General features: G+C 35.0%; 1 protein-coding gene across 3 annotated transcripts in view; it reads right to left on the bottom strand.

Annotated features, from left to right (window-relative positions):
• Positions 1-20,735: 20,735 nt before the first annotated feature.
• The window catches only part of LOC139964447 (carboxy-terminal domain RNA polymerase II polypeptide A small phosphatase 1-like), a 43,949-nt gene continuing 37,336 nt past the window's right edge, over positions 20,736-27,348 (bottom strand). For all 3 annotated transcript variants that reach the window (XM_071966009.1, XM_071966007.1, XM_071966008.1), the window contains 2 exons: positions 26,101-26,187; positions 20,736-22,801 (listed from right to left, as the gene is read on the bottom strand). In XM_071966009.1, coding sequence (XP_071822110.1) covers positions 22,664-22,801; positions 26,101-26,187 — 225 coding nt within the window. In that variant the 3' untranslated portion in view covers positions 20,736-22,663. The remainder of the gene's footprint in view (positions 22,802-26,100; positions 26,188-27,348) is intronic.

The following is a 27,348-nucleotide window of genomic DNA, read 5'->3' as shown; positions in this document are numbered from 1 at the left end:
ATTGTTTCCCACATGAAAGTAAATACCATAAAACTTGATTCAAAGGAATATAATATTATTAATAATGCGAAACGAAGCTTAAAGTACCCTGGAATCCACTGGAGACTGGAGGAATATCCATCACAGAGCTTAACAAATCCATATGAGCACCCTGACGTCAATTTAAGAAATTCCATTTTTGGTCCAAATTTGGCAATTTCGTAAGGCATGTAATTATGATTTGGTCAAATTTTGGCCAAAATCGCGACTTTTTCAATTCTTCCCAAAATTATGTAGACGATGTATAAAGCTCTTCTCTTTACATTTCAGGTATAATTTTCCTCATATTGTTTCCCATATGAAAGTAAATACCATAAAACTTTATTCACGGAAATATGATATTAATAATGCGAAATGAAGCTTAAAAATCCCTGTAAATCCACTTTGAGACTTGACGAAAATCCATAACTGAGCTTTAAAAATCCCCATAAGCACCCTGACGTAAATTTAAGAAATTCCATATTTGGTCCAAATTTGGCAATTTTGTAAGGCTAACCCCTTATGATTTTGTCAAATTTTGGCCAAAATCGGGACTTTTTCAATTCTTCCCAAAATTATGTAGACGATGTATAAAGCTCTTCTCTTTACATATCAGGTATAATTTTCCTCATATTGTTTCCCATATGAAAGTAAATACCATAAAACTTGATTCAAAGGAATATAATATTATTAATAATGCGAAACGAAGCTTAAAGTACCCTGGAATCCACTGGAGACTGGAGGAATATCCATCACAGAGCTTAACAAATCCATATGAGCACCCTGACGTCAATTTAAGAAATTCCATTTTTGGTCCAAATTTGGCAATTTTGTAAGGCTAACCCCTTATGATTTTGTCAAATTTTGGCCAAAATCGCGACTTTTTCAATTCTTCCCAAAATTATGTAGACGATGTATAAAGCTCTTCTCTTTACATATCAGGTATAATTTTCCTCATATTGTTTCCCACATGAAAGTAAATACCATAAAACTCTATTCAAAGGAATATGATATTAATAATGCGAAATGAAGCTTAAAGTACCCTGGAATCCACTGGAGACTCGAGGAATATCCATCACAGAGCTTAACGAATCCAGATGAGTACCCTCACGGATATTTTGGGCATTCCATTTTTGGTCCAAATTTGGCAATTTTGTAAGGCTAACCCCTTATGATTTTGTCAAATTTTGGCCAAAATCGCGACTTTTTCAAATCTTCCCAAAATTATGTAGACGATATATAAAGCTCTTCTCTTTACATATCAGGTATAATTTTCCTCATATTGTTTCCCATATGAAAGTAAATACCATAAAACTTTATTCAAGGAAATATGATATTAATAATGCGAAATGAAGCTAACCCCTTATGATTTGGTCAAATTTTGGCCAAAATCGTGACTTTTTCAATTCTTCCCAAAATTATGTAGACGATGTATAAAGCTCTTCTCTTTACATATCAGTAAAAGTAAATACCATAAAACTTGATTCAAAGGAATATAATATTATTAATAATGCGAAACGAAGCTTAAAGTACCCTGGAATCCACTGGAGACTGGAGGAATATCCATCACAGAGCTTAACAAATCCATATGAGCACCCTGACGTCAATTTAAGAAATTCCATTTTTGGTCCAAATTTGGCAATTTTGTAAGGCTAACCCCTTATGATTTGGTCAAATTTTGGCCAAAATCGCGACTTTTTCAATTCTTCCCGAAATTATGTAGACGATGTATAAAGCTCTTCTCTTTACATATCAGGTATAATTTTCCTCATATTGTTTCCCACATGAAAGTAAATACCATAAAACTTGATTCAAAGGAATATAATATTATTAATAATGCGAAACGAAGCTTAAAGTACCCTGGAATCCACTGGAGACTGGAGGAATATCCATCACAGAGCTTAACAAATCCATATGAGCACCCTGACGTCAATTTAAGAAATTCCATTTTTGGTCCAAATTTGGCAATTTTGTAAGGCTAACCCCTTATGATTTGGTCAAATTTTGGCCAAAATCGCGACTTTTTCAATTCTTCCCGAAATTATGTAGACGATGTATAAAGCTCTTCTCTTTACATATCAGGTATAATTTTCCTCATATTGTTTCCCATATGAAAGTAAATACCATAAAACTTGATTCAAAGGAATATAATATTATTAATAATGCGAAACGAAGCTTAAAGTACCTGGAATCCACTGGAGACTGGAGGAATATCCATCACAGAGCTTAACAAATCCATATGAGCACCCTGACGTCAATTTAAGAAATTCCATTTTTGGTCCAAATTTGGCAATTTCGTAAGGCATGTAATTATGATTTGGTCAAATTTTGGCCAAAATCGCGACTTTTTCAATTCTTCCCAAAATTATGTAGACGATGTATAAAGCTCTTCTCTTTACATATCAGGTATAATTTTCCTCATATTGTTTCCCATATGAAAGTAAATGCCATAAAACTTGATTCAAAGGAATATAATACTATTAATAATGGGAAACGAAGCTTAAAGTACCCTGGAATCCACTGGAGACTCGAGGAATATCCATCACAAAATTATGTAGACGATGTATAAAGCTCTTCTCTTTACATATCAGGTATAATTTTCCTCATATTGTTTCCCATATGAAAGTAAATACCATAAAACTTGATTCAAAGGAATATGATATTAATAATGCGAAACGAAGCTTAAAGTACCCTGGAATCCACTTGAGACTGGCGGAATATCCATCACAGAGCTTAACGAATCCAGATGGGTACCCTGACGGATATTTGGGGCATTCCATTTTTGGTCCAAATTTGGCAATTTTGTCAAATTTTGGCCAAAATCGCGACTTTTTCAATTCTTCCCAAAATTATGTACACGATGTATAAAGCTCTTCTCTTTACATATCAGGTATAATTTTCCTCATATTGTTTCCCATATGAAAGTAAATACCATAAAACTCTATTCAAAGGAATATGATATTCATAATGCGAAACGAAGCTTAAAGTACCCTGGAATCCACTTGAGACTGACGGAATATCGATCACAGAGCTAAACGAATCCAGATGGGTACCCTGACGGATATTTGGGGCATTCCATTTTTGGTCCAAATTTGGCAATTTTGTAAGGCTAACCCCTTATGATTTTGTCAAATTTTGGCCAAAATCGCGACTTTTTCAATTCTTCCCAAAATTATGTAGACGATGTATAAAGCTCTTCTCTTTACATATCAGGTATAATTTTCCTCATATTGTTTCCCATATGAAAGTAAATACCATAAAACTCTATTCAAAGGAATATGATATTAATAATGCGAAACGAAGCCTAAAGTACCCTGGAATCCACTGGAGACTGGAGGAATATCCATCACAAAATTATGTAGACGATGTATAAAGCTCTTCTCTTTACATATCAGGTATAATTTTCCTCATATTGTTTCCCATTTGAAAGTGAATACCACAAAACTCTATTCAAAGGAATATGATATTAATAATTCGAAACGAAGCCTAAAGTACCCTGGAATCCACTGGAGACTCGAGGAATATCCATCACAGAGCTAAACGAATCCAGATGAGTACCCTGACGGATATTTGGGGCATTCCATATTTGGTCAAAATTTGGCAATTTTGTAACGCTAACCCCTGATGATTTTGTCAAATTTTGGCCAAAATCGCGACTTTTGCAATTCTTCCCAAAGTTATGTGGACGATGTATAAAGCTCTTCTCTTTACATATCAGGTATAATTTTCCTCATATTGTTTCCCATATGAAAGTAAATACCATAAAACTCTATTCAAAGGAATATGATATTAATAATACAAAACGAAGCCTAAAGTACCCTGGAATCCACTGGAGACTCGAGGAATATCCATCACAGAGCTAAACGAATCCAGATGAGTACCCTGACGGACATTTGGGGCATTCCATTTTTGGTCCAAATTTGGCAATTTTGTAAGGCTAACCCCTTATGATTTTGTCAAATTTTGGCCAAAATCGCGACTTTTTCAATTCTTCCCAAAATTATGTAGACGATGTGTAAAGCTCTTCTCTTTACATATCAGGTATAAGTTTCCTCATATTGTTTCCCATATGAAAGTAAATGCCATAAAACTTGATTCAAAGGAATATAATATTATTAATAATGCGAAACGAAGCTTAAAGTACCCTGGAATCCACTGGAGACTCGAGGAATATCCATCACAGAGCTTAACGAATCCATATGAGCACCCTGACGTAAATTTAAGAAATTCCATTTTTGGTCCAAATTTGGCAATTTTGTAAGGCCCTTATGATTTTGTCAAATTTTGGCCAAATTCGGGACTTTTTCAATTCTTCCCAAAATTATGTAGACGATGTGTAAAGCTCTTCTCTTTACATATCAGGTATAATTTTCCTCATATTGTTTCCCATATGAAAGTAAATACCATAAAACTTTATTCAAAGGAATATGATAATAATAATGCGAAACGAAGCTTAAAGTACCCTGGAATCCACTGGAGACTGGCGGAATATCCATCACAGGGCTAAACGAATCCAGACGGGTACCCTGACGGATATTTGGGGCATTCCATTTTTGGTCCAAATTTGGCAATTTTATGATTTTGTCAAATTTTGTCCAAAATCGCGACTTTTTCAATTCTTCCCAAAGTTATGTAGACGATGTATAAAGCTCTTCTCTTTACATATCAGGTATAATATTTCTCATATTGTTTCCCATATGAAAGTAAATACCATAAAACTCTATTCAAAGGAATATGATATTAATAATGCGAAACGAAGCCTAAAGTACCCTGGAATCCACTGGAGACTCGAGGAATATCCATCACAGAGCTAAACGAATCCAGATGAGTACCCTGACGGATATTTGGGGCATTCCATTTTTGGTCCAAATTTGGCAATTTTGTAAGGCTAACCCCTTATGATTTGGTCAAATTTTTGCCAAAATCGCGACTTTTTCAATTCTTCCCAAAATTATGTAGACGATGTATAAAGCTCTTCTCTTTACATATCAGGTATAATTATCCTCATATTGTTTCCCATATGAAAGTAAATGCCATAAAACTTGATTCAAAGGAATATAATATTATTAATAATGCGAAACGAAGCTTAAAAATCCCTGTAAATCCATTTTGAGACTTGAGGAAAATCCATAACTGAGCTTTAAGAATCCCCATAAGCACCCTGACGTAAATTTAAGAAATTCCATTTTTGGTCCAAATTTGGCAATTTTGTAAGGCTAACCCCTTATGATTTTGTCAAATTTTGGCCAAAATCGCGACTTTTTCAATTCTTCCCAAAATTATGTAGACGATGTATAAAGCTCTTCTCTTTACATATCAGGTATAATTTTCCTCATATTGTTTCCCACATGAAAGTAAATACCATAAAACTCTATTCAAAGGAATATGATATTAATAATGCGAAATGAAGCCTAAAGTACCCTGGAATCCACTGGAGACTCGAGGAATATCCATCACAGAGCTTAACGAATCCAAATGAGTACCCTGACGGATATTTGGGGCATTCCATTTTTGGTCCAAATTTGGCAATTTTGTAAGGCTAACCCCTTATGATTTTGTCAAATTTTGGCCAAAATCGCGACTTTTTCAATTCTTCCCAAAATTATGTAGACGATGTATAAAGCTCTTCTCTTTACATATCAGGTATAATTTTCCTCATATTGTTTCCCATATGAAAGTAAATACCATAAAACTCTATTCAAAGGAATATGATATTAATAATGCGAAACGAAGCCTAAAGTACCCTGGAATCCACTGGAGACTGGAGGAATATCCATCACAAAATTATGTAGACGATGTATAAAGCTCTTCTCTTTACATATCAGGTATAATTTTCCTCATATTGTTTCCCATTTGAAAGTGACAACCACAAAACTCTATTCAAAGGAATATGATATTAATAATTCGAAACGAAGCCTAAAGTACCCTGGAATCCACTGGAGACTCGAGGAATATCCATCACAGAGCTAAACGAATCCAGATGAGTACCCTGACGGATATTTGGGGCATTCCATATTTGGTCAAAATTTGGCAATTTTGTAACGCTAACCCCTGATGATTTTGTCAAATTTTGGCCAAAATCGCGACTTTTGCAATTCTTCCCAAAGTTATGTGGACGATGTATAAAGCTCTTCTCTTTACATATCAGGTATAATTTTCCTCATATTGTTTCCCATATGAAAGTAAATACCATAAAACTCTATTCAAAGGAATATGATATTAATAATACAAAACGAAGCCTAAAGTACCCTGGAATCCACTGGAGACTCGAGGAATATCCATCACAGAGCTAAACGAATCCAGATGAGTACCCTGACGGACATTTGGGGCATTCCATTTTTGGTCCAAATTTGGCAATTTTGTAAGGCTAACCCCTTATGATTTTGTCAAATTTTGGCCAAAATCGCGACTTTTTCAATTCTTCCCAAAATTATGTAGACGATGTGTAAAGCTCTTCTCTTTACATATCAGGTATAAGTTTCCTCATATTGTTTCCCATATGAAAGTAAATGCCATAAAACTTGATTCAAAGGAATATAATATTATTAATAATGCGAAACGAAGCTTAAAGTACCCTGGAATCCACTGGAGACTCGAGGAATATCCATCACAGAGCTTAACGAATCCATATGAGCACCCTGACGTAAATTTAAGAAATTCCATTTTTGGTCCAAATTTGGCAATTTTGTAAGGCCCTTATGATTTTGTCAAATTTTGGCCAAAATCGCGACTTTTTCAATTCTTCCCAAAATTATGTAGACGATGTATAAAGCTCTTCTCTTTACATATCAGGTATAATTTTCCTCATATTGTTTCCCATATGAAAGTAAATGCCATAAAACTTGATTCAAAGGAATATAATATTATTAATAATGCGAAACGAAGCTTAAAGTACCCTGGAATCCACTGGAGACTCGAGGAATATCCATCACAGAGCTTAACGAATCAAGATGAGTACCCTGACGGATATTTGGGGCATTCCATTTTTGGTCCAAATTTGGCAATTTTGTAAGGCTAACCCCTTATGATTTTGTCAAATTTTGGCCAAATTCGGGACTTTTTCAATTCTTCCCAAAATTATGTAGACGATGTGTAAAGCTCTTCTCTTTACATATCAGGTATAATTTTCCTCATATTGTTTCCCATATGAAAGTAAATACCATAAAACTTTATTCAAAGGAATATGATATTAATAATGCGAAACGAAGCTTAAAGTACCCTGGAATCCACTGGAGACTGGCGGAATATCCATCACAGGGCTAAACGAATCCAGACGGGTACCCTGACGGATATTTGGGGCATTCCATTTTTGGTCCAAATTTGGCAATTTTATGATTTTGTCAAATTTTGTCCAAAATCGCGACTTTTTCAATTCTTCCCAAAGTTATGTAGACGATGTATAAAGCTCTTCTCTTTACATATCAGGTATAATATTTCTCATATTGTTTCCCATATGAAAGTAAATACCATAAAACTCTATTCAAAGGAATATGATATTAATAATGCGAAACGAAGCCTAAAGTACCCTGGAATCCACTGGAGACTCGAGGAATATCCATCACAGAGCTAAACGAATCCAGATGAGTACCCTGACGGATATTTGGGGCATTCCATTTTTGGTCCAAATTTGGCAATTTTGTAAGGCTAACCCCTTATGATTTGGTCAAATTTTTGCCAAAATCGCGACTTTTTCAATTCTTCCCAAAATTATGTAGACGATGTATAAAGCTCTTCTCTTTACATATCAGGTATAATTATCCTCATATTGTTTCCCATATGAAAGTAAATGCCATAAAAATTGATTCAAAGGAATATAATATTATTAATAATGCGAAACGAAGCTTAAAAATCCCTGTAAATCCATTTTGAGACTTGAGGAAAATCCATAACTGAGCTTTAAGAATCCCCATAAGCACCCTGACGTAAATTTAAGAAATTCCATTTTTGGTCCAAATTTGGCAATTTTGTAAGGCTAACCCCTTATGATTTTGTCAAATTTTGGCCAAAATCGCGACTTTTTCAATTCTTCCCAAAATTATGTAGACGATGTATAAAGCTCTTCTCTTTACATATCAGGTATAATTTTCCTCATATTGTTTCCCACATGAAAGTAAATACCATAAAACTCTATTCAAAGGAATATGATATTAATAATGCGAAATGAAGCCTAAAGTACCCTGGAATCCACTGGAGACTCGAGGAATATCCATCACAGAGCTTAACGAATCCAAATGAGTACCCTGACGGATATTTGGGGCATTCCATTTTTGGTCCAAATTTGGCAATTTTGTAAGGCTAACCCCTTATGATTTGGTCAAATTTTGGCCAAAATCGCGACTTTTTCAATTCTTCCCAAAATTATGTAGACGATGTATAAAGCTCTTCTCTTTACATTTCAGGTATAATTTTCCTCATATTGTTTCCCACATGAAAGTAAATACCATAAAACTCTATTCAAAGGAATATGATATTAATAATGCGAAACGAAGCCTAAAGTACCCTGGAATCCACTGGAGACTCGAGGAATATCCATCACAGAGCTTAACGAATCCAGATGAGTACCCTCACGGATATTTGGGGCATTCCATTTTTGGTCCAAATTTGGCAATTTTGTAAGGCTAACCCCTTATGATTTTGTCAAATTTTGGCCAAAATCGCGACTTTTTCAATTCTTCCCAAAATTATGTAGACGATGTATAAAGCTCTTCTCTTTACATTTCAGGTATAATTTTCCTCATATTGTTTCCCACATGAAAGTAAATACCATAAAACTCTATTCAAAGGAATATGATATTAATAATGCGAAATGAAGCCTAAAGTACCCTGGAATCCACTGGAGACTCGAGGAATATCCATCACAGAGCTTAACGAATCCAAATGAGTACCCTGACGGATATTTTGGGCATTCCATTTTTGGTCCAAATTTGGCAATTTTGTAAGGCTAACCCCTTATGATTTTGTCAAATTTTGGCCAAAATCGCGACTTTTTCAATTCTTCCCAAAATTATGTAGACGATATATAAAGCTCTTCTCTTTACATATCAGGTATAATTTTCCTCATATTGTTTCCCATATGAAAGTAAATACCATAAAACTTTATTCAAGGAAATATGATATTAATAATGCGAAATGAAGCTAACCCCTTATGATTTGGTCAAATTTTGGCCAAAATCGGGACTTTTTCAATTCTTCCCAAAATTATGTAGACGATGTATAAAGCTCTTCTCTTTACATATCAGTAAAAGTAAATACCATAAAACTTGATTCAAAGGAATATAATATTATTAATAATGCGAAACGAAGCTTAAAGTACCCTGGAATCCACTGGAGACTGGAGGAATATCCATCACAGAGCTTAACAAATCCATATGAGCACCCTGACGTCAATTTAAGAAATTCCATTTTTGGTCCAAATTTGGCAATTTTGTAAGGCTAACCCCTTATGATTTGGTCAAATTTTGGCCAAAATCGCGACTTTTTCAATTCTTCCCGAAATTATGTAGACGATGTATAAAGCTCTTCTCTTTACATATCAGGTATAATTTTCCTCATATTGTTTCCCACATGAAAGTAAATACCATAAAACTTGATTCAAAGGAATATAATATTATTAATAATGCGAAACGAAGCTTAAAGTACCCTGGAATCCACTGGAGACTGGAGGAATATCCATCACAGAGCTTAACAAATCCATATGAGCACCCTGACGTCAATTTAAGAAATTCCATTTTTGGTCCAAATTTGGCAATTTCGTAAGGCATGTAATTATGATTTGGTCAAATTTTGGCCAAAATCGCGACTTTTTCAATTCTTCCCAAAATTATGTAGACGATGTATAAAGCTCTTCTCTTTACATTTCAGGTATAATTTTCCTCATATTGTTTCCCATATGAAAGTAAATACCATAAAACTTTATTCACGGAAATATGATATTAATAATGCGAAATGAAGCTTAAAAATCCCTGTAAATCCACTTTGAGACTTGACGAAAATCCATAACTGAGCTTTAAAAATCCCCATAAGCACCCTGACGTAAATTTAAGAAATTCCATATTTGGTCCAAATTTGGCAATTTTGTAAGGCTAACCCCTTATGATTTTGTCAAATTTTGGCCAAAATCGCGACTTTTTCAATTCTTCCCAAAATTATGTAGACGATGTATAAAGCTCTTCTCTTTACATATCAGGTATAATTTTCCTCATATTGTTTCCCATATGAAAGTAAATACCATAAAACTTGATTCAAAGGAATATAATATTATTAATAATGCGAAACGAAGCTTAAAGTACCCTGGAATCCACTGGAGACTGGAGGAATATCCATCACAGAGCTTAACAAATCCATATGAGCACCCTGACGTCAATTTAAGAAATTCCATTTTTGGTCCAAATTTGGCAATTTTGTAAGGCTAACCCCTTATGATTTGGTCAAATTTTGGCCAAAATCGCGACTTTTTCAATTCTTCCCAAAATTATGTAGACGATGTATAAAGCTCTTCTCTTTACATATCAGGTATAATTTTCCTCATATTGTTTCCCACATGAAAGTAAATACCATAAAACTCTATTCAAAGGAATATGATATTAATAATGCGAAACGAAGCTTAAAGTACCCTGGAATCCACTGGAGACTGGAGGAATATCCATCACAGAGCTTAACAAATCCATATGAGCACCCTGACGTCAATTTAAGAAATTCCATTTTTGGTCCAAATTTGGCAATTTCGTAAGGCATGTAATTATGATTTGGTCAAATTTTGGCCAAAATCGCGACTTTTTCAATTCTTCCCAAAATTATGTAGACGATGTATAAAGCTCTTCTCTTTACATTTCAGGTATAATTTTCCTCATATTGTTTCCCATATGAAAGTAAATACCATAAAACTTTATTCACGGAAATATGATATTAATAATGCGAAATGAAGCTTAAAAATCCCTGTAAATCCACTTTGAGACTTGACGAAAATCCATAACTGAGCTTTAAAAATCCCCATAAGCACCCTGACGTAAATTTAAGAAATTCCATATTTGGTCCAAATTTGGCAATTTTGTAAGGCTAACCCCTTATGATTTTGTCAAATTTTGGCCAAAATCGCGACTTTTTCAATTCTTCCCAAAATTATGTAGACGATGTATAAAGCTCTTCTCTTTACATATCAGGTATAATTTTCCTCATATTGTTTCCCATATGAAAGTAAATACCATAAAACTTGATTCAAAGGAATATAATATTATTAATAATGCGAAACGAAGCTTAAAGTACCCTGGAATCCACTGGAGACTGGAGGAATATCCATCACAGAGCTTAACAAATCCATATGAGCACCCTGACGTCAATTTAAGAAATTCCATTTTTGGTCCAAATTTGGCAATTTTGTAAGGCTAACCCCTTATGATTTGGTCAAATTTTGGCCAAAATCGCGACTTTTTCAATTCTTCCCAAAATTATGTAGACGATGTATAAAGCTCTTCTCTTTACATATCAGGTATAATTTTCCTCATATTGTTTCCCACATGAAAGTAAATACCATAAAACTCTATTCAAAGGAATATGATATTAATAATGCGAAATGAAGCCTAAAGTACCCTGGAATCCACTGGAGACTCGAGGAATATCCATCACAGAGCTTAACGAATCCAGATGAGTACCCTGACGGATATTTTGGGCATTCCATTTTTGGTCCAAATTTGGCAATTTTGTAAGGCTAACCCCTTATGATTTTGTCAAATTTTTGCCAAAATCGCGACTTTTTCAATTCTTCCCAAAATTATGTAGACGATATATAAAGCTCTTCTCTTTACATATCAGGTATAATTTTCCTCATATTGTTTCCCATATGAAAGTAAATACCATAAAACTTTATTCAAGGAAATATGATATTAATAATGCGAAATGAAGCTAACCCCTTATGATTTGGTCAAATTTTGGCCAAAATCGGGACTTTTTCAATTCTTCCCAAAATTATGTAGACGATGTATAAAGCTCTTCTCTTTACATATCAGTAAAAGTAAATACCATAAAACTTGATTCAAAGGAATATAATATTATTAATAATGCGAAACGAAGCTTAAAGTACCCTGGAATCCACTGGAGACTGGAGGAATATCCATCACAGAGCTTAACAAATCCATATGAGCACCCTGACGTCAATTTAAGAAATTCCATTTTTGGTCCAAATTTGGCAATTTTGTAAGGCTAACCCCTTATGATTTGGTCAAATTTTGGCCAAAATCGCGACTTTTTCAATTCTTCCCGAAATTATGTAGACGATGTATAAAGCTCTTCTCTTTACATATCAGGTATAATTTTCCTCATATTGTTTCCCACATGAAAGTAAATACCATAAAACTTGATTCAAAGGAATATAATATTATTAATAATGCGAAACGAAGCTTAAAGTACCCTGGAATCCACTGGAGACTGGAGGAATATCCATCACAGAGCTTAACAAATCCATATGAGCACCCTGACGTCAATTTAAGAAATTCCATTTTTGGTCCAAATTTGGCAATTTTGTAAGGCTAACCCCTTATGATTTGGTCAAATTTTGGCCAAAATCGCGACTTTTTCAATTCTTCCCAAAATTATGTAGACGATGTATAAAGCTCTTCTCTTTACATTTCAGGTATAATTTTCCTCATATTGTTTCCCATATGAAAGTAAATACCATAAAACTTTATTCACGGAAATATGATATTAATAATGCGAAATGAAGCTTAAAAATCCCTGTAAATCCACTTTGAGACTTGACGAAAATCCATAACTGAGCTTTAAAAATCCCCATAAGCACCCTGACGTAAATTTAAGAAATTCCATATTTGGTCCAAATTTGGCAATTTTGTAAGGCTAACCCCTTATGATTTTGTCAAATTTGGCCAAAATCGCGACTTTTTCAATTCTTCCCAAAATTATGTAGACGATGTATAAAGCTCTTCTCTTTACATATCAGGTATAATTTTCCTCATATTGTTTCCCATATGAAAGTAAATACCATAAAACTTGATTCAAAGGAATATAATATTATTAATAATGCGAAACGAAGCTTAAAGTACCCTGGAATCCACTGGAGACTGGAGGAATATCCATCACAGAGCTTAACAAATCCATATGAGCACCCTGACGTCAATTTAAGAAATTCCATTTTTGGTCCAAATTTGGCAATTTTGTAAGGCTAACCCCTTATGATTTTGTCAAATTTTGGCCAAAATCGCGACTTTTTCAATTCTTCCCAAAATTATGTAGACGATGTATAAAGCTCTTCTCTTTACATATCAGGTATAATTTTCCTCATATTGTTTCCCACATGAAAGTAAATACCATAAAACTCTATTCAAAGGAATATGATAGTAATAATGCGAAATGAAGCCTAAAGTACCCTGGAATCCACTGGAGACTGGAGGAATATCCATCACAGAGCTTAACGAATCCAAATGAGTACCCTGACGGATATTTGGGGCATTCCATTTTTGGTCCAAATTTGGCAATTTTGTAAGGCTAACCCCTTATGATTTTGTCAAATTTTGGCCAAAATCGCGACTTTTTCAATTCTTCCCAAAATTATGTAGACGATATATAAAGCTCTTCTCTTTACATATCAGGTATAATTTTCCTCATATTGTTTCCCATATGAAAGTAAATACCATAAAACTTTATTCAAGGAAATATGATATTAATAATGCGAAATGAAGCTAACCCCTTATGATTTGGTCAAATTTTGGCCAAAATCGCGACTTTTTCAATTCTTCCCAAAATTATGTAGACGATGTATAAAGCTCTTCTCTTTACATATCAGTAAAAGTAAATACCATAAAACTTGATTCAAAGGAATATAATATTATTAATAATGCGAAACGAAGCTTAAAGTACCCTGGAATCCACTGGAGACTGGAGGAATATCCATCACAGAGCTTAACAAATCCATATGAGCACCCTGACGTCAATTTAAGAAATTCCATTTTTGGTCCAAATTTGGCAATTTTGTAAGGCTAACCCCTTATGATTTGGTCAAATTTTGGCCAAAATCGCGACTTTTTCAATTCTTCCCGAAATTATGTAGACGATGTATAAAGCTCTTCTCTTTACATATCAGGTATAATTTTCCTCATATTGTTTCCCACATGAAAGTAAATACCATAAAACTTGATTCAAAGGAATATAATATTATTAATAATGCGAAACGAAGCTTAAAGTACCCTGGAATCCACTGGAGACTGGAGGAATATCCATCACAGAGCTTAACAAATCCATATGAGCACCCTGACGTCAATTTAAGAAATTCCATTTTTGGTCCAAATTTGGCAATTTCGTAAGGCATGTAATTATGATTTGGTCAAATTTTGGCCAAAATCGCGACTTTTTCAATTCTTCCCAAAATTATGTAGACGATGTATAAAGCTCTTCTCTTTACATTTCAGGTATAATTTTCCTCATATTGTTTCCCATATGAAAGTAAATACCATAAAACTTTATTCAAAGGAATATGATATTAATAATGCGAAATGAAGCTTAAAAATCCCTGTAAATCCACTTTGAGACTTGAGGAAAATCCATAACTGAGCTTTAAGAATCCCCATAAGCACCCTGACGTAAATTTAAGAAATTCCATATTTGGTCCAAATTTGGCAATTTTGTAAGGCTAACCCCTTATGATTTTGTCAAATTTTGGCCAAAATCGCGACTTTTTCAATTCTTCCCAAAATTATGTAGAAGATGTATAAAGCTCTTCTCTTTACATATCAGGTATAATTTTCCTCATATTGTTTCCCATATGAAAGTAAATGCCATAAAACTTGATTCAAAGGAATATGATATTAATAATGCGAAATGAAGCATAAAAATCCCTGTAAATCCATTTTGAGACTCGAGGAATATCCATCACAGAGCTTAACGAATCCGGATGAGTACCCTGACGGATATTTAGGGCATTCCATTTTTGGTCCAAATTTGGTAATTTTGTAAGGCTTATGATTTTGTCAAATTTTGGCCAAAATCGCGACTTCTTCAATTCTTCCCAAAATTATGTAGACGATGTATAAAGAAAGCTCTTCTCTTTACATATCAGGTATAATTTTCCTCATATGAAAGCAAATACCATAAAACCTCATTTAAAGGCATATGATATTAATATTGCTAAACGAAGCTTAAAGTACCCTGGAATCTACTTGAGACTTGAGAAAAATCCTTAACGAATCCAGATGAGCACCCTTACGAAAATTTTTGGGATTAAAATGTTATGGTATTTTCTATATCATTTTGCAAATTTTGATCAAAATTGCGATTTTGGCGATTCTTCCTAAAATGATATGAGTGTGGAAGAGCAACCTTTTTTTAATTTATCAATCATAAGCTCTTTTATCAAGCATAAGCTTATGTTCTTCTTCGTTCAGATTTGAAAGAAATTGCCATTTTGAGTGAACAATTTCCTTTACCCAAACTTTCACAATTCTTGAAGGCTTATGATATTCTACATCAGGTGCTCAGGGGGAGAGGAGAAGGCAGGGGTTAGAATGTTAGGCGTAATGATTTTTTCTTTGTATATTTTGGCCAAAATCACTACTTATTTGTACTATACATTATCATGCAGTTGGTCTGGTGTGAGAGATGGATAACTGTCTCACATTTCTCATCAGCAAACGTGAAGAAAAATTTGACGAATTCATGGAATGAAAACCGAAAAGAAGAAATTCATTGAATGCTTTTATTTGTAGTACAAGACGTTATTCGTTAGTTTTTTTTTTTGATGATCAAACCGAAAAAAAATATATATATATTGTAAGGAAAAATGAAAATATGATTTCAACTGAGAGACCAAGAGATTAAAAAGTTCCCACATCAAACAGTGCGTGCGGTTCTCTGTATTAATTTCCAAAACTACGGAACCAACCCGTTTCATGTACTGTTAACAGCGGCTGATATATAAACTTCAACAAATAGTGGTATTTCTGCTAACTGAAAAAAATTAATAATAATAATAATAATGTCAATAATAATAAGAACAAGGATTTTTATACATGTGAAATAAATCTTCTGTTAAATGTGGATTTTTTTTTTTATCATAACATCATAACTTTATACACATTTCTCCATAATTTTCAAACATTAGCAAAAATATATTTGAAAACTGCAAAAGCGTATCCAGCTGTTGAGAGGGAGAATTAGTAATGGTCACAAATACTAACTAGATACAATATACTATAGAGACATACTACCGCGGGGGGTAAATGAAGGGGTGATATTAAATAGAAAAAAATACATATATTATTAAACATGTGTACGGTTAGAGAAGCAGAATTTGAACGGAAAAACTAGAAAATACAATAACTAAGAAGATTTTCCTCTTACGGAAGAAATTGTCTTTCTAAACTCTCACACAATTGTTGCAGATTTTTGCCTTCCACTACTCAAATTGTGGAAACAGATGTGCATGTTTATGCCCACAAAAACTCTCCTCCATTTTCTCGCAGTCTGTATTTGAAGTTTTGCTACCATGCCCTCTGTCGTTCGTATAATGACAGCAGGGGGAAGGGGTGGAAGGGGTTGAAAGTTAAAAAAACCAAAATGAATACTTTTTTATTTCTATTGTAATCTTTTAAGTCTGCTTCCTGGGTCTATATTCATTGTGACCAAGTGTTTATATCAAGAGGCTCCGGGCTGCAAGTAATTTATACACCAGTTAAAGAACATTTTCACATAATAACTCTGAACAAAATCGAGATCACCAAATTCAGCACGTAAACTACTGTCGTTGTCACACAACGGACTGAACTATGTGTCTCTTATGTGACAAATCACAAAAGCTTTAAACACTGGCTTAATGTAAGCTAACGTAGCACACGTATTAACCGGACGTTTTTCACCTATGAAAACACCACTTTCATATTCACTGAGTAACTGATACAGCATAACCCTTTCTGGTTCTATAAAATAGGCCAGCCTATTTAAATATCGAATTATAACGATACTCTGATATTTTGGACAAACCCCAAACCACAACTTGTTTCAAACGCAATATTTGGTGTAAAAAAGGTTCTATGTAGGTTATACAGTGTGCCTCAACAATCCCATAGCTTACGAAAACATAAATGTGTTAAATTACATTAACCCTTTTCCCCCATTTTTTTCGGCAATACACTGAAGGATGTTTGCAATACAGAACTTTCTCAATTTCTTTTCTTTTCCTTTTTTTAAACTTTAAATGGCTCTGATAATATATGTGCAGAAGATTTAATTGCAAAATGTTTACACTACAAATTAAAAATCTAGGTTACTGTCTTAATACACCGATAATAATATATAAAAAAAAAGGAAAATGTAGAATTCTAAAAAATATAATCATGTTGTTGTCTAGGGTGGAAGTATCTGAGAAAATACTCACGATTTGATTATTATTATTTTCACTATTATTGCTTAGGGGAGCGGTTTTGTTTCCTTTTTAAAAATCTATTTTTGTTTTGTTTCAAAAACCTGTTTGCCAAGCCAAATTAATATTTACATTTTAGGAGTCGTAACAACCAATAACCATAGGGAAGCTTAAACCAGATTATTGTGGAATTCTAGGATGCGTATTTTATAAATTTTAAGATCAGAATTCCTGTCTTTATTTATTTCTCTCTTTCTTTCTGTGAAATATCAGAGTTTCAGAAATTGATCCACAGTGGAAGGTAACAGAGGCTTTGCCCCCCTAACCAAAGAAACGTTTGTACATAACAAAGAAAACTCTGGAAGAAAGAAGGATTAGAAAGAAGGATGAGAAAGAAGGGTATGAGTTTAAGAGCAAACTGTAGCTCACAAGTCTTTACACTAGCATTAAAACCACTGGCACCATGTTTTGAAAATAAAATTTTTGGTGTCAATACCAAAAACCAAACTCATCAGGTTCAGTTTAGAAGCGGGTGTCATCCATCGCCTGGTCTATGGTGTAACAGATTCGAGATTACACCCTTTTCTCACCAGATGAACAGGTGTTATGAATAGGGTTTACACCAGTTGTTCACCAGGATGAAAGCTCCAATGTTAATGTAGCGTTTCCAATATTGCACCATATTTGCATGTACATTAGCTGGTGTTAACACCATTCATCATGTGCATGATCTCGTGGTAACACCATACCAACCATATTAACATGTGCACTATCTAGTGTTAACACCATACCCAACACTTTCGCTAGTGCATCATATAGTGTTAACACCATACCCACCACTTAAACCTGTGAATTATCTATTTGTACACAATAACCATTAGGCTTACATAGATAGGGTTCACATTGTTTTCACCAGACTTACAGGTGTAACAGATAGTGTTCACACCATCGTCACCAGGTGCTATGGCACAGGGTTCACACCATCCCTACCAGGTTTAAAGGTGCAATGGTAAAATCTTGACATAATCTTCATCGAGGTTTAAAGGAGCAACTTCTAATCTTTACACCATCTTTACACCAAGCTGAAACGGCCAGCATTTACACCATCTTCACCACATATAAAGGTGCAATGCCTAATCTTTACACCATCTTCACCAAGTTCAAAGGGCAATGACTTATCTTTACATTTCCCTGCACCAGGTATTAAGGTGCATTCCCACCAGCTTAACAGGGTATAATAGATAAAAACTCAAAAGGTGTATTAAATGGTGTAAATTGCAAATTGTGTAAAGGTACACTTTGTCGCAAATTGTGTAAAGGTACACTTTGTCGCTTGACCTGTGTTTATAATATAAATATATTAACAGAGATTATGATTATTACAGAACAGTTACGAGACTCACTACCATACAACTTTTTTTGAAAAGTGTATCTTCAGATTTAGGTAAAACAATTGATAGAGGGGTCATGTGATACTGAAATTAAAACTCTGAAACAAAAAAGAGTTATAAAACCAGCGTTTCATTTTTGCAGCAACTATACAAAGAACTTGTTCTCATCAAAAAACGCTGACAAATACGAACTAAAAACGACATTTTGATAAAGGAAGAACATATGATATAAAAAAAAAAGAGAGATTTATAACAATTTCCAACAAAAAGTGGGAAGAGCAAAATAAGCAGATACACTACAAACTGAATATTCATATAACACTACTATGCATATTACACATTTATCAAAGTCATTCCACACAATATATTCATTTGAAGGTTGATCAGGGGGGAGTGGAGGGGGTAAGGGGCGCATCAAAGACTAAGAAGCTTGTTGACTATAAAGTATTCTGAAAAGCTTTAAAAAATTACAAAACAAAGCACAAAAAAAAGCTTTACAGATGCAACCAATTATGCGAATAAAGTACAAAATATCAATCACTTCCTTCTGGGCGAGTTCCTTGAGAAAATATCTCTCTCACTCACTTTATATCGCAGATTGATCAATCAATCAAGCTATTTATCAATTAATCGACCACAATGCAACCAACAGAATCTGCAGTCCACTCACTCCCCCCCCCCCAACCTTGACTTCAAAAAAGATCTTGAACAACTTTCATTTAAAAAGCTTTGTTTTCACCCCTTAAGAAAAGTTACAAAATTATTTGGTTAAAAAATGTTTGCATATAGACACACAAAAAAAAAAAAAAAAAAAAAAAAAATTATGTGTAATTCTAAAATTCAAAGTACAATATAAATTTACAGTATTTTTTTTTTCTCTCTCTACCCTTCACTCTCAATGTGAAGTGAAACATATCTTTTTCTTCTTCTTTTTGCATCTTGACTATTTCTTTCTCCAAAACCGTTCCTTTCCCCCCTTGAAGGAAGATATATATAAACTATACACTCTAGCACGGCCGTTTCACTAATTCCGTTGAATATCAATTACTTTATCCCTGACATGTGATTCCGTCACCATCACTTCCATTTTAAAGACACTTTTTTCCTGCCACCCCTCCCTAACCCCATTCTCATCCCTTACCCCACAGAAAACATTGACAATGCACCATCAACAACTACAATGGACTATTGTTTAAAATCTTCCATTGATTTTGATTCATAAGAGATATTGTCAAACACTTTCAGTAACTCTTGGGTTTAAACCCTAACACTGATTATGCTAAACAGAACCAATAGTTTCCAGGAGTTAAATTCCTGGAGGTTAAACCTAAGAAACTTGTACAAGTCTCTTAAGTAGAAAAATGGCCACTCCTGGTTTTCTAGCAAATTGGGGGGCTGGGTGGGGGTGAGGGGGGGTGTGGTGACATCGGGATGAAAATTGTCACCAAGATTGTCACATGTGTCACATTCTTATAAGAATCTGTAGGGTTTTTTTTTAGCACCTGTCCTACGAAGCAGAACTCTTTGAGCAAGGTAACCTTCCAATGTTGGCAAATCACAAGAAATACAAATCGTTCTCAACCCTTGCAGTGTTGGTGGTACATCTTAAACATTTTGTTTGGTTCTTGGATGGTCGATGTGTTCGGCAGTTAATTTATTGGCCAATTAGTTAACCTGCTACTGGTCACCAATCTTGCTAACGAATCCAAATTCGGCTCCCATCCCAGTTGGGACATCATCTCTACAAATCATATAACTTCATTTCCATGGTTACCCGGGTTATTCCATACCTGCCCCCCCCCCTTTCAACCTTTCTCCAAAACAGGAACATCTTGGTTTTGTTAATTACCTACATTTGAAAAAAAAATTGCTGAAATTATGTGAAATAAGCAAAACCAACTTGACATTTTTGAACAATTCAACAAGTTTTAAGTACAGAGGGCCTAGTTTTTTTTTTTTCAATCATCAAATATTTTGTAAAAATGTTCAATAATTCCCACAGCAGCTGATTAAATCTCTTTCACTTTCTCTTTGCTAGAAAACTGATCATCCTTTAATACTAAATAATTGACAGATCATTTTCATGGCAATTTCATGAACGATGATATATGATATAAACTCTTGTTTAACACTCACCAATAATTATTGCCGGATGATTTACACCAGCGGGTTTCCTGTGATCCTTTTTCAATGGGCTTGGGTGGTAGGTTCTAGCAATAACTCAAACGATCAACAGATAGAATGAGATATTGTCTTTGGAATTTGCCATAGTTGTCGCCAAACGGCTTAGACTTAATTTAACAATTTGTGCCGCCAAGCTGAAACTCTCTGTAAAGACTGACATGGTTACATGAAAACTATAAAAGATGATCAGATAGTCGGGGGTTAGAGGAATCAGGAAGCAAAACCACTGCTTATGAATACTCATAAGGCATAACTATTGCTTATTAATATTCATGAGGCGTAACCATTGCTTATCAATATTCATGAGGCATAACCACTGCTTATAAATATTCATGAAGCATAACCACTGCTTTAGCTTGCAAGCCTTATCAGAAAGTTGGAGAGCTGTCAACTTAGTCGGTTAACTTCCAAGCCTTACCTTCAAGGGATAACCAATCACATTACAGAACTAGGTGTGTTAAACTGTGAGCCTAACTCCTATGGCAAAACCTAACAGTAACCTAACAATTCTACACTAAACAGAGGTTCTTGAAATAAAATGAATAATCCCAATGATTATGAAACGAAAAAAAAATTCTTACACTACTCCTCAAAAAGTATGCTTTTTTATTACCAAGATTTTTTTGATATCTAGTTGGGATAAGTAAAAACTGCATGCAGTAGTTTACTGACAACTTAGACCAGCAATGTATTTACATTACCAGAACATTTAATCACGCAAACAGTATCTTTTAATCGGATTATCGGACCTCTGATATCCGAGGAAATTTGTGACCACCGATGCACGTAGTCTTTACATACTTGGTTCTAGTTTTGTTCTGCTCTTGACATGTAAACTGACACATTTACACTGATGACAATTTTACCAGAGAAAATGAGGTGTAGAGAACCTATTTGAGGAATCACAATATGAAAATACCCCCATCACTTAGGGAGACTTCAGAAAACCAACCCCCCCAAAAAAAAAACAATTACGGAAATTTGACACATTCGATTCCATTGATGAAAAATGTCTACCTTTACGTCTTTGCTCGATCTAATCTCTTCCTTTTCACATCAACATTTCATAGGCAGAGAGATAACGGACCAGTCATGTATCCATAGCAACTTGTGATAGAAGTATAGACGTCTCCATTCAATAAAAAGATGGTTAATGGGATGGCCTCGCCTTTGATAATGATGCCTCCCGTTGTTTTCCGGTAAATGCCAAACATTCTTTCCTTCTGCTTTATTTGGCCAGGGATGAAGCTCTGTCATCATCAGATGAAAAAACAACAACATCAGAGACACTCGAATGTAATTCTGTTCTTGGAAGAAAGAGCCCCTTATCTCAATATCTGACCACTTCACATGCAGTTGCTTGACCGAGGCTAAACGAGACGACTTTCTTCCACCTACGATACTTATCCGTTTGGCTTACAGCTTACAGAAAGGGACCATTCTTCTTCCCTTCATTGCTTCCGTTGAAGCAAAATGGTAGTGGATTTCTATAATCGTTTTGTGTATCATGTACCAGTTCCACTACATCTGCAGTACATATATATATCTATAAATATATATTCCTTTAAATGCACTGTCTCTCTCTATCTCTCTCTCTCAGTATGGACTACCACAAAGAGACATACTGAACCTGTGAGTCTGTTTGCCCATCGGCTCAATATTTTAAAATTTAAAAAAAAACAACGAATTCTGCGCCTTTTCTGTATCCCCTTTAATGTTGTATGTGGTTGTGATTCTCCTTGCGGAGTACTTTGTAAATATCGTCCACCTGCGAGAGGTTTTCAAGCAGTGGGAGGATGTCCAGAAGTTCCTGGTCGTTCATGTCGTCAAACCACGAGTTAACAGGGATCTGAGGAAAGAAAGAGAGGGAGGGTCTTTATTGGTAAAAAAAGAGCAAAAGTCTGCAGATTTCTGATGTATTAGTTTACAGAGCAAGTGATAATCTGAAACAAGCTGAAGAAAGTCTCATCTATATCATATATCTATATATATAATATAATACCTATACGGTAACATGTTGTTACTCGAGTTTCAAGCCTGCAGTGTGTGGCGATCATCAGACAATGAGATATTATGTACTTGCTCTACTTCTATGTATTGAGCATTTTTTGCAACAGGAAGTGAACATCTGAATCTTTGTAAAAATATATTTATATATTTATATCTATAAATATATAAAAGTATCTCATTCGAGATCCAGCCTTATGATTCAAAAATGATTTTGTGTTGATGAGCACCATGATTGATCTCTAGAGTAAGGCAAATAAGTCAGCAAAACAGAACTAGCATTATTTGATACAGGTGGAAAATGCCTACATAGGAACGATGACCTTCCTTACTAATTTCCAACCTCTGGACATACAATCATGGCCTAGTTGGTTAGGGTGTCGGCAAACTTGAAAGTTTTTTATGGAGTGGCCTAAAATTCTGAAACTCTAAGCCTACAAGAGCTACAGTGTGCAACTTTGCATAAACTACTAGCTTACTTTCATAACATCTGGGAGTCATTTTGAGGGTTTACCAATAATTCACATAATTTGTTATAATATTTTTGGAAAAGGCAAAACAAATTTATTGGATTTTAAACGGCATTCGGACCAGTAACCAGGAGAATTAACAAGTTCTGTGCAATGCTTATTGAGCTGATCCCGATATGACCACTTTCCGTGGGTAGAGGTTACCGTTAGGAAGTGAAAAAAAAAAAACACTCGCATCCTGTGTTAAACACCCAGGGATCTCACCCAAGTTTCATATGATGCAAAAGGATACTTAATAAATGACAAAATAATGTTACTCTCCCACTCCAAAGATTTCTTTACACATAATCAGTCTGATATTTTTGACAGTTGACGCCTCAGGTATTTGTGTCAAACACAAGATAGCATAGCTGTGTCATAAACAATGTAGTCAATGTAGACTGGCCACTCATAAACAACTAAGAAAAACATTTTATCATTTCTCTAGGTTCCTTCAAGGTATGCAAGGAGCAAACCCTCTTCCAGACTGGGCCTCCCGAAGTAAAAATTTTGACGTTAGCACCACTCGACCTATTTATGTTACATCGCTTTCCATCGCCTGTGATTGGTTGGTACAAAATGCTAGTACGACGAGGTTCACTGGATTGGCAGCGAGTAAAAGAATCTTGTAGGTTTCATCTGATATTTCAGGGTGAAAGGCCCTGTCACCGGGGGGGGGGGGGGTAACAAACCCAACCATCATCTTTGGTTTATATGACAGAGGTCTTTGTGAAGAAAACTCCCTCAAACAGCTAAGATAAATCTTTGTACAGCTCGGGAGAAATTCCAGTATAAATGTCGTGTCTGGGTTCTGTCTTGTTGAAACTCTGTGATGTCATAGTGGCACTAGGACCTGAAAACCCTTCATTTTTTTTCTTTTATTTTTTTCAAATTTCCAGGTAAAATGTTAACAATTAAACCAATCTTATCATTAGGTCCTCATGTTAAAGGGTGTGAAGACTCGCGCACAAAGAAACGTCTCATGTCGGTAATCTGACCTATTTTCGAATGAGGTGTAACAGAAGTGTTACAGACCACCATCGATCCAAGAAAATACACACACAGCTTGCTACTGTCGGTAATTAGACACTAGCCACAGTCAATTCATACACATACAGCTACGGGCAATACCCACAACACAGTGTACATAGAAGCGATGGACATCTCAGGTCTAGATAAAAGATAACAAGGTATCACATTTCATTACTGTCTGCATTTCTTAGGGATAAGAAGAAAACTTCACTTGCAAGCAATGGAAAGTAAACTTTTTCAGAGCGCAGCACGCCGTTTGGGGCGAGTCTTCAATGCCTTAAAGGAGCTTCAATATTTTTAGATTCAGCATTTGCAAACCCATAGACTTTCCATAAAATAAACATTGTAATAAATATAGCGAGAAACTATTTAGACTAGATCAAGCCTTCAGCGTTGTGTGTGTGAAGGAAACGTTAAATCTTTCCAATTGGAGTGATATTGTTTGGGGGTGAGTTGACATTGCATAGGCACCCCATAGACGAACAATGCCGTGATTGTGTCTTCTTTTAAATTTAATTTTTTTTACCTAAAGAATCTGTTTTTGATGATAAAATGTAAGAGTTTGAATCAATTCTTGAATTTTAATGAGGCCAACAAAAATTAACAGATTAGTAACATAATGCGATATCTCAATTGGCCTTTTTTTCTGTCAATTTTTCACCTATCTTGCAAAGTTTCTGTGACTGAAACACACATGGTTTCCTGTTTTTTTTTTTCTGGGAGTTTTGAAAGATTGCTTTCAAGCCAAATCAAAATGCTAATCACTGCTTGGAAGTTTACCAGTGCTATGGCCGACTTGATAAAGGCAGTCATTACTAAGGAATGAAATCTAGCATCTTGGGAGGTTGTGAATCAAATCCCCTGGATAGCTTAGAGTAAAGGCCCGGTCACACTATACCAATTTTTTATCGGAATACTATCCGATTTTCCCAGAGGAATCAAAACAGACAGTTTTTCGTTCGGGTTTTCTAGCCACAGTGATAAAGGACCTGATTTGCTATCTGTTGAGCCATTCCGATGTGAAATAGCCATCTCCTAACTTTTGATATTGACTCCGTTTCCTTTTATCGGTTAGCTATCCGATTTCTCTTCTGATTTTTATCGTTTTTCGATGTGACGTCACTTCAGAATGTAGTCCGTTCCAGAACCCCTCAGATTTGGAGTAGGTATTCGAATACTCCACTGCACCCATTACATTCACTACCACAAACCTCACTTTTCGTCCTAAAATCGGAAAAATCGGACCGTATTCCGATAAAATATCGCTGTAGTGTGACCGGGCCTTTATAAAGCAACAAAATCTAGCATCTTGGGAGGTTGCGAATCAAATCCCCTGGATAGCTTAGAGTAAGGAGGGGTTTTCACCCCTGGAGGAGAACTTCACAGGTGTTTTATGCCATCTAATGTGGTCTTCCACATTGTAAAAAAATAAAAAATAAATAAAACAGCATAAACTGACAATTGGATGGTCGGTCACCCGAAGTGAAGGTTTTCTCTCACATGCACATAAGGGTCACAAAATAAGGATATTTCCGGGACCTTAGTAATATAATTCTTTTTTCATTCGATATATTTAGATCTAGTTCGTGCAGGGACTTACTGCATTATCCTGGTGGAAGATGTACGAAGCTGGAGAATTATCGATGATGACTATCCTCTCCAATTTTCTGCCTAACTTACTCAGATCCTGTAAGATGCAAAAGGAAACAAAAAAAAGAAGAAAATCAAGTTTCTGGTTTATGCTTTTGCAGAAGAATTTAAGAGGACAAGAAACAGAGGAGGTTAAAAGTGCAGGAGGAGGTATGTCCCGTCTAGAAAGAGTCACATGAATTTTTGGAGGCTTTTAAAAACGAAAAAAGAAACAAACAAAACAACAAAAAAAGGAAAATAGTAAGCACAATATGAAGAAGAGGTAACAGGGAGGCTTTCAAAGAGCAAATAAAAAAAAAACTGACTTTTGTAAAGTTTGGAAAACGTCTCAAATTGTAAATACCCATAAAAATATTATTCAAATATCCAATGCAAGAGAAAACACTTTTGACGATTTTCTATGAGCTTGTTAGCTCTGGGTGAAGAATTATCATTTCAAGTTTTCTGGGAATAAAAACAGGCTTTAAGCAAGGACGGAAGTTACCAGTTACTTATTAGGTAACATTCATAAAAAAAAAACATATATAAAAAAATTATTTTTTAACTACCCAGAATCTGTAGGGGGTGATTCAATCAATTCTCATCTTATTTGGAGGAGAACTTAAGTCATACATTTGGTAAACTTGTTATAAAACAAAACCTACTTTCAGAATAATTTTGTAGTGGCTACTTCTTCCCAAGTTATTTTGAATACCGTTGAAAGTGTTCCGTCATAACCACTCTGACAACAAAGTTGAAATGCGACACCTCTGATGATGCGATGCCACATCACAACGGCTACAATCTCTAACGTTCGAGGGAGGATGTTTGTCGAACCTGAAAGTAACTCACATCTCCTCAATATCTGATCTTCAGATCTTAACTACGTGGAACCCTCGAGGAGTAAGTCATCTTGTGGGACTGACGTAAAATGTGAGAGGCGCTGGCCTGTAAGCTCTGGTATCATTTATTTATTCCTCATCCTTGTCGACAATAAGAGGGAATTATTTCCTTATTTCCAGGGTCTATCTATTCATCTAGCCGTGCTGGTGGGTGAGGATTCTCGTCGTGCATTGGGGGGGAATGGGGGGACCATCGCCGCAACCAGTCGGAAGGGCAAGGACAGACGGTCTAATGGATTTTATGTAAATTTACTGCCCACTGAAACTGGGAAAACATCGTTGGGAGGGAAAACTACCTGCCTCGTATCTTTTGAAGA

The sequence above is a fragment of the Apostichopus japonicus genome, chromosome 23 (assembly GCF_037975245.1).
Source record: "Apostichopus japonicus isolate 1M-3 chromosome 23, ASM3797524v1, whole genome shotgun sequence".
NCBI classification, from domain to species: Eukaryota; Metazoa; Echinodermata; class Holothuroidea; order Aspidochirotida; family Stichopodidae; genus Apostichopus; species Apostichopus japonicus.
The sequence above is the reverse complement of the archived record's forward strand: the minus strand, read 5'-3'. Positions and strand labels throughout refer to the sequence as shown.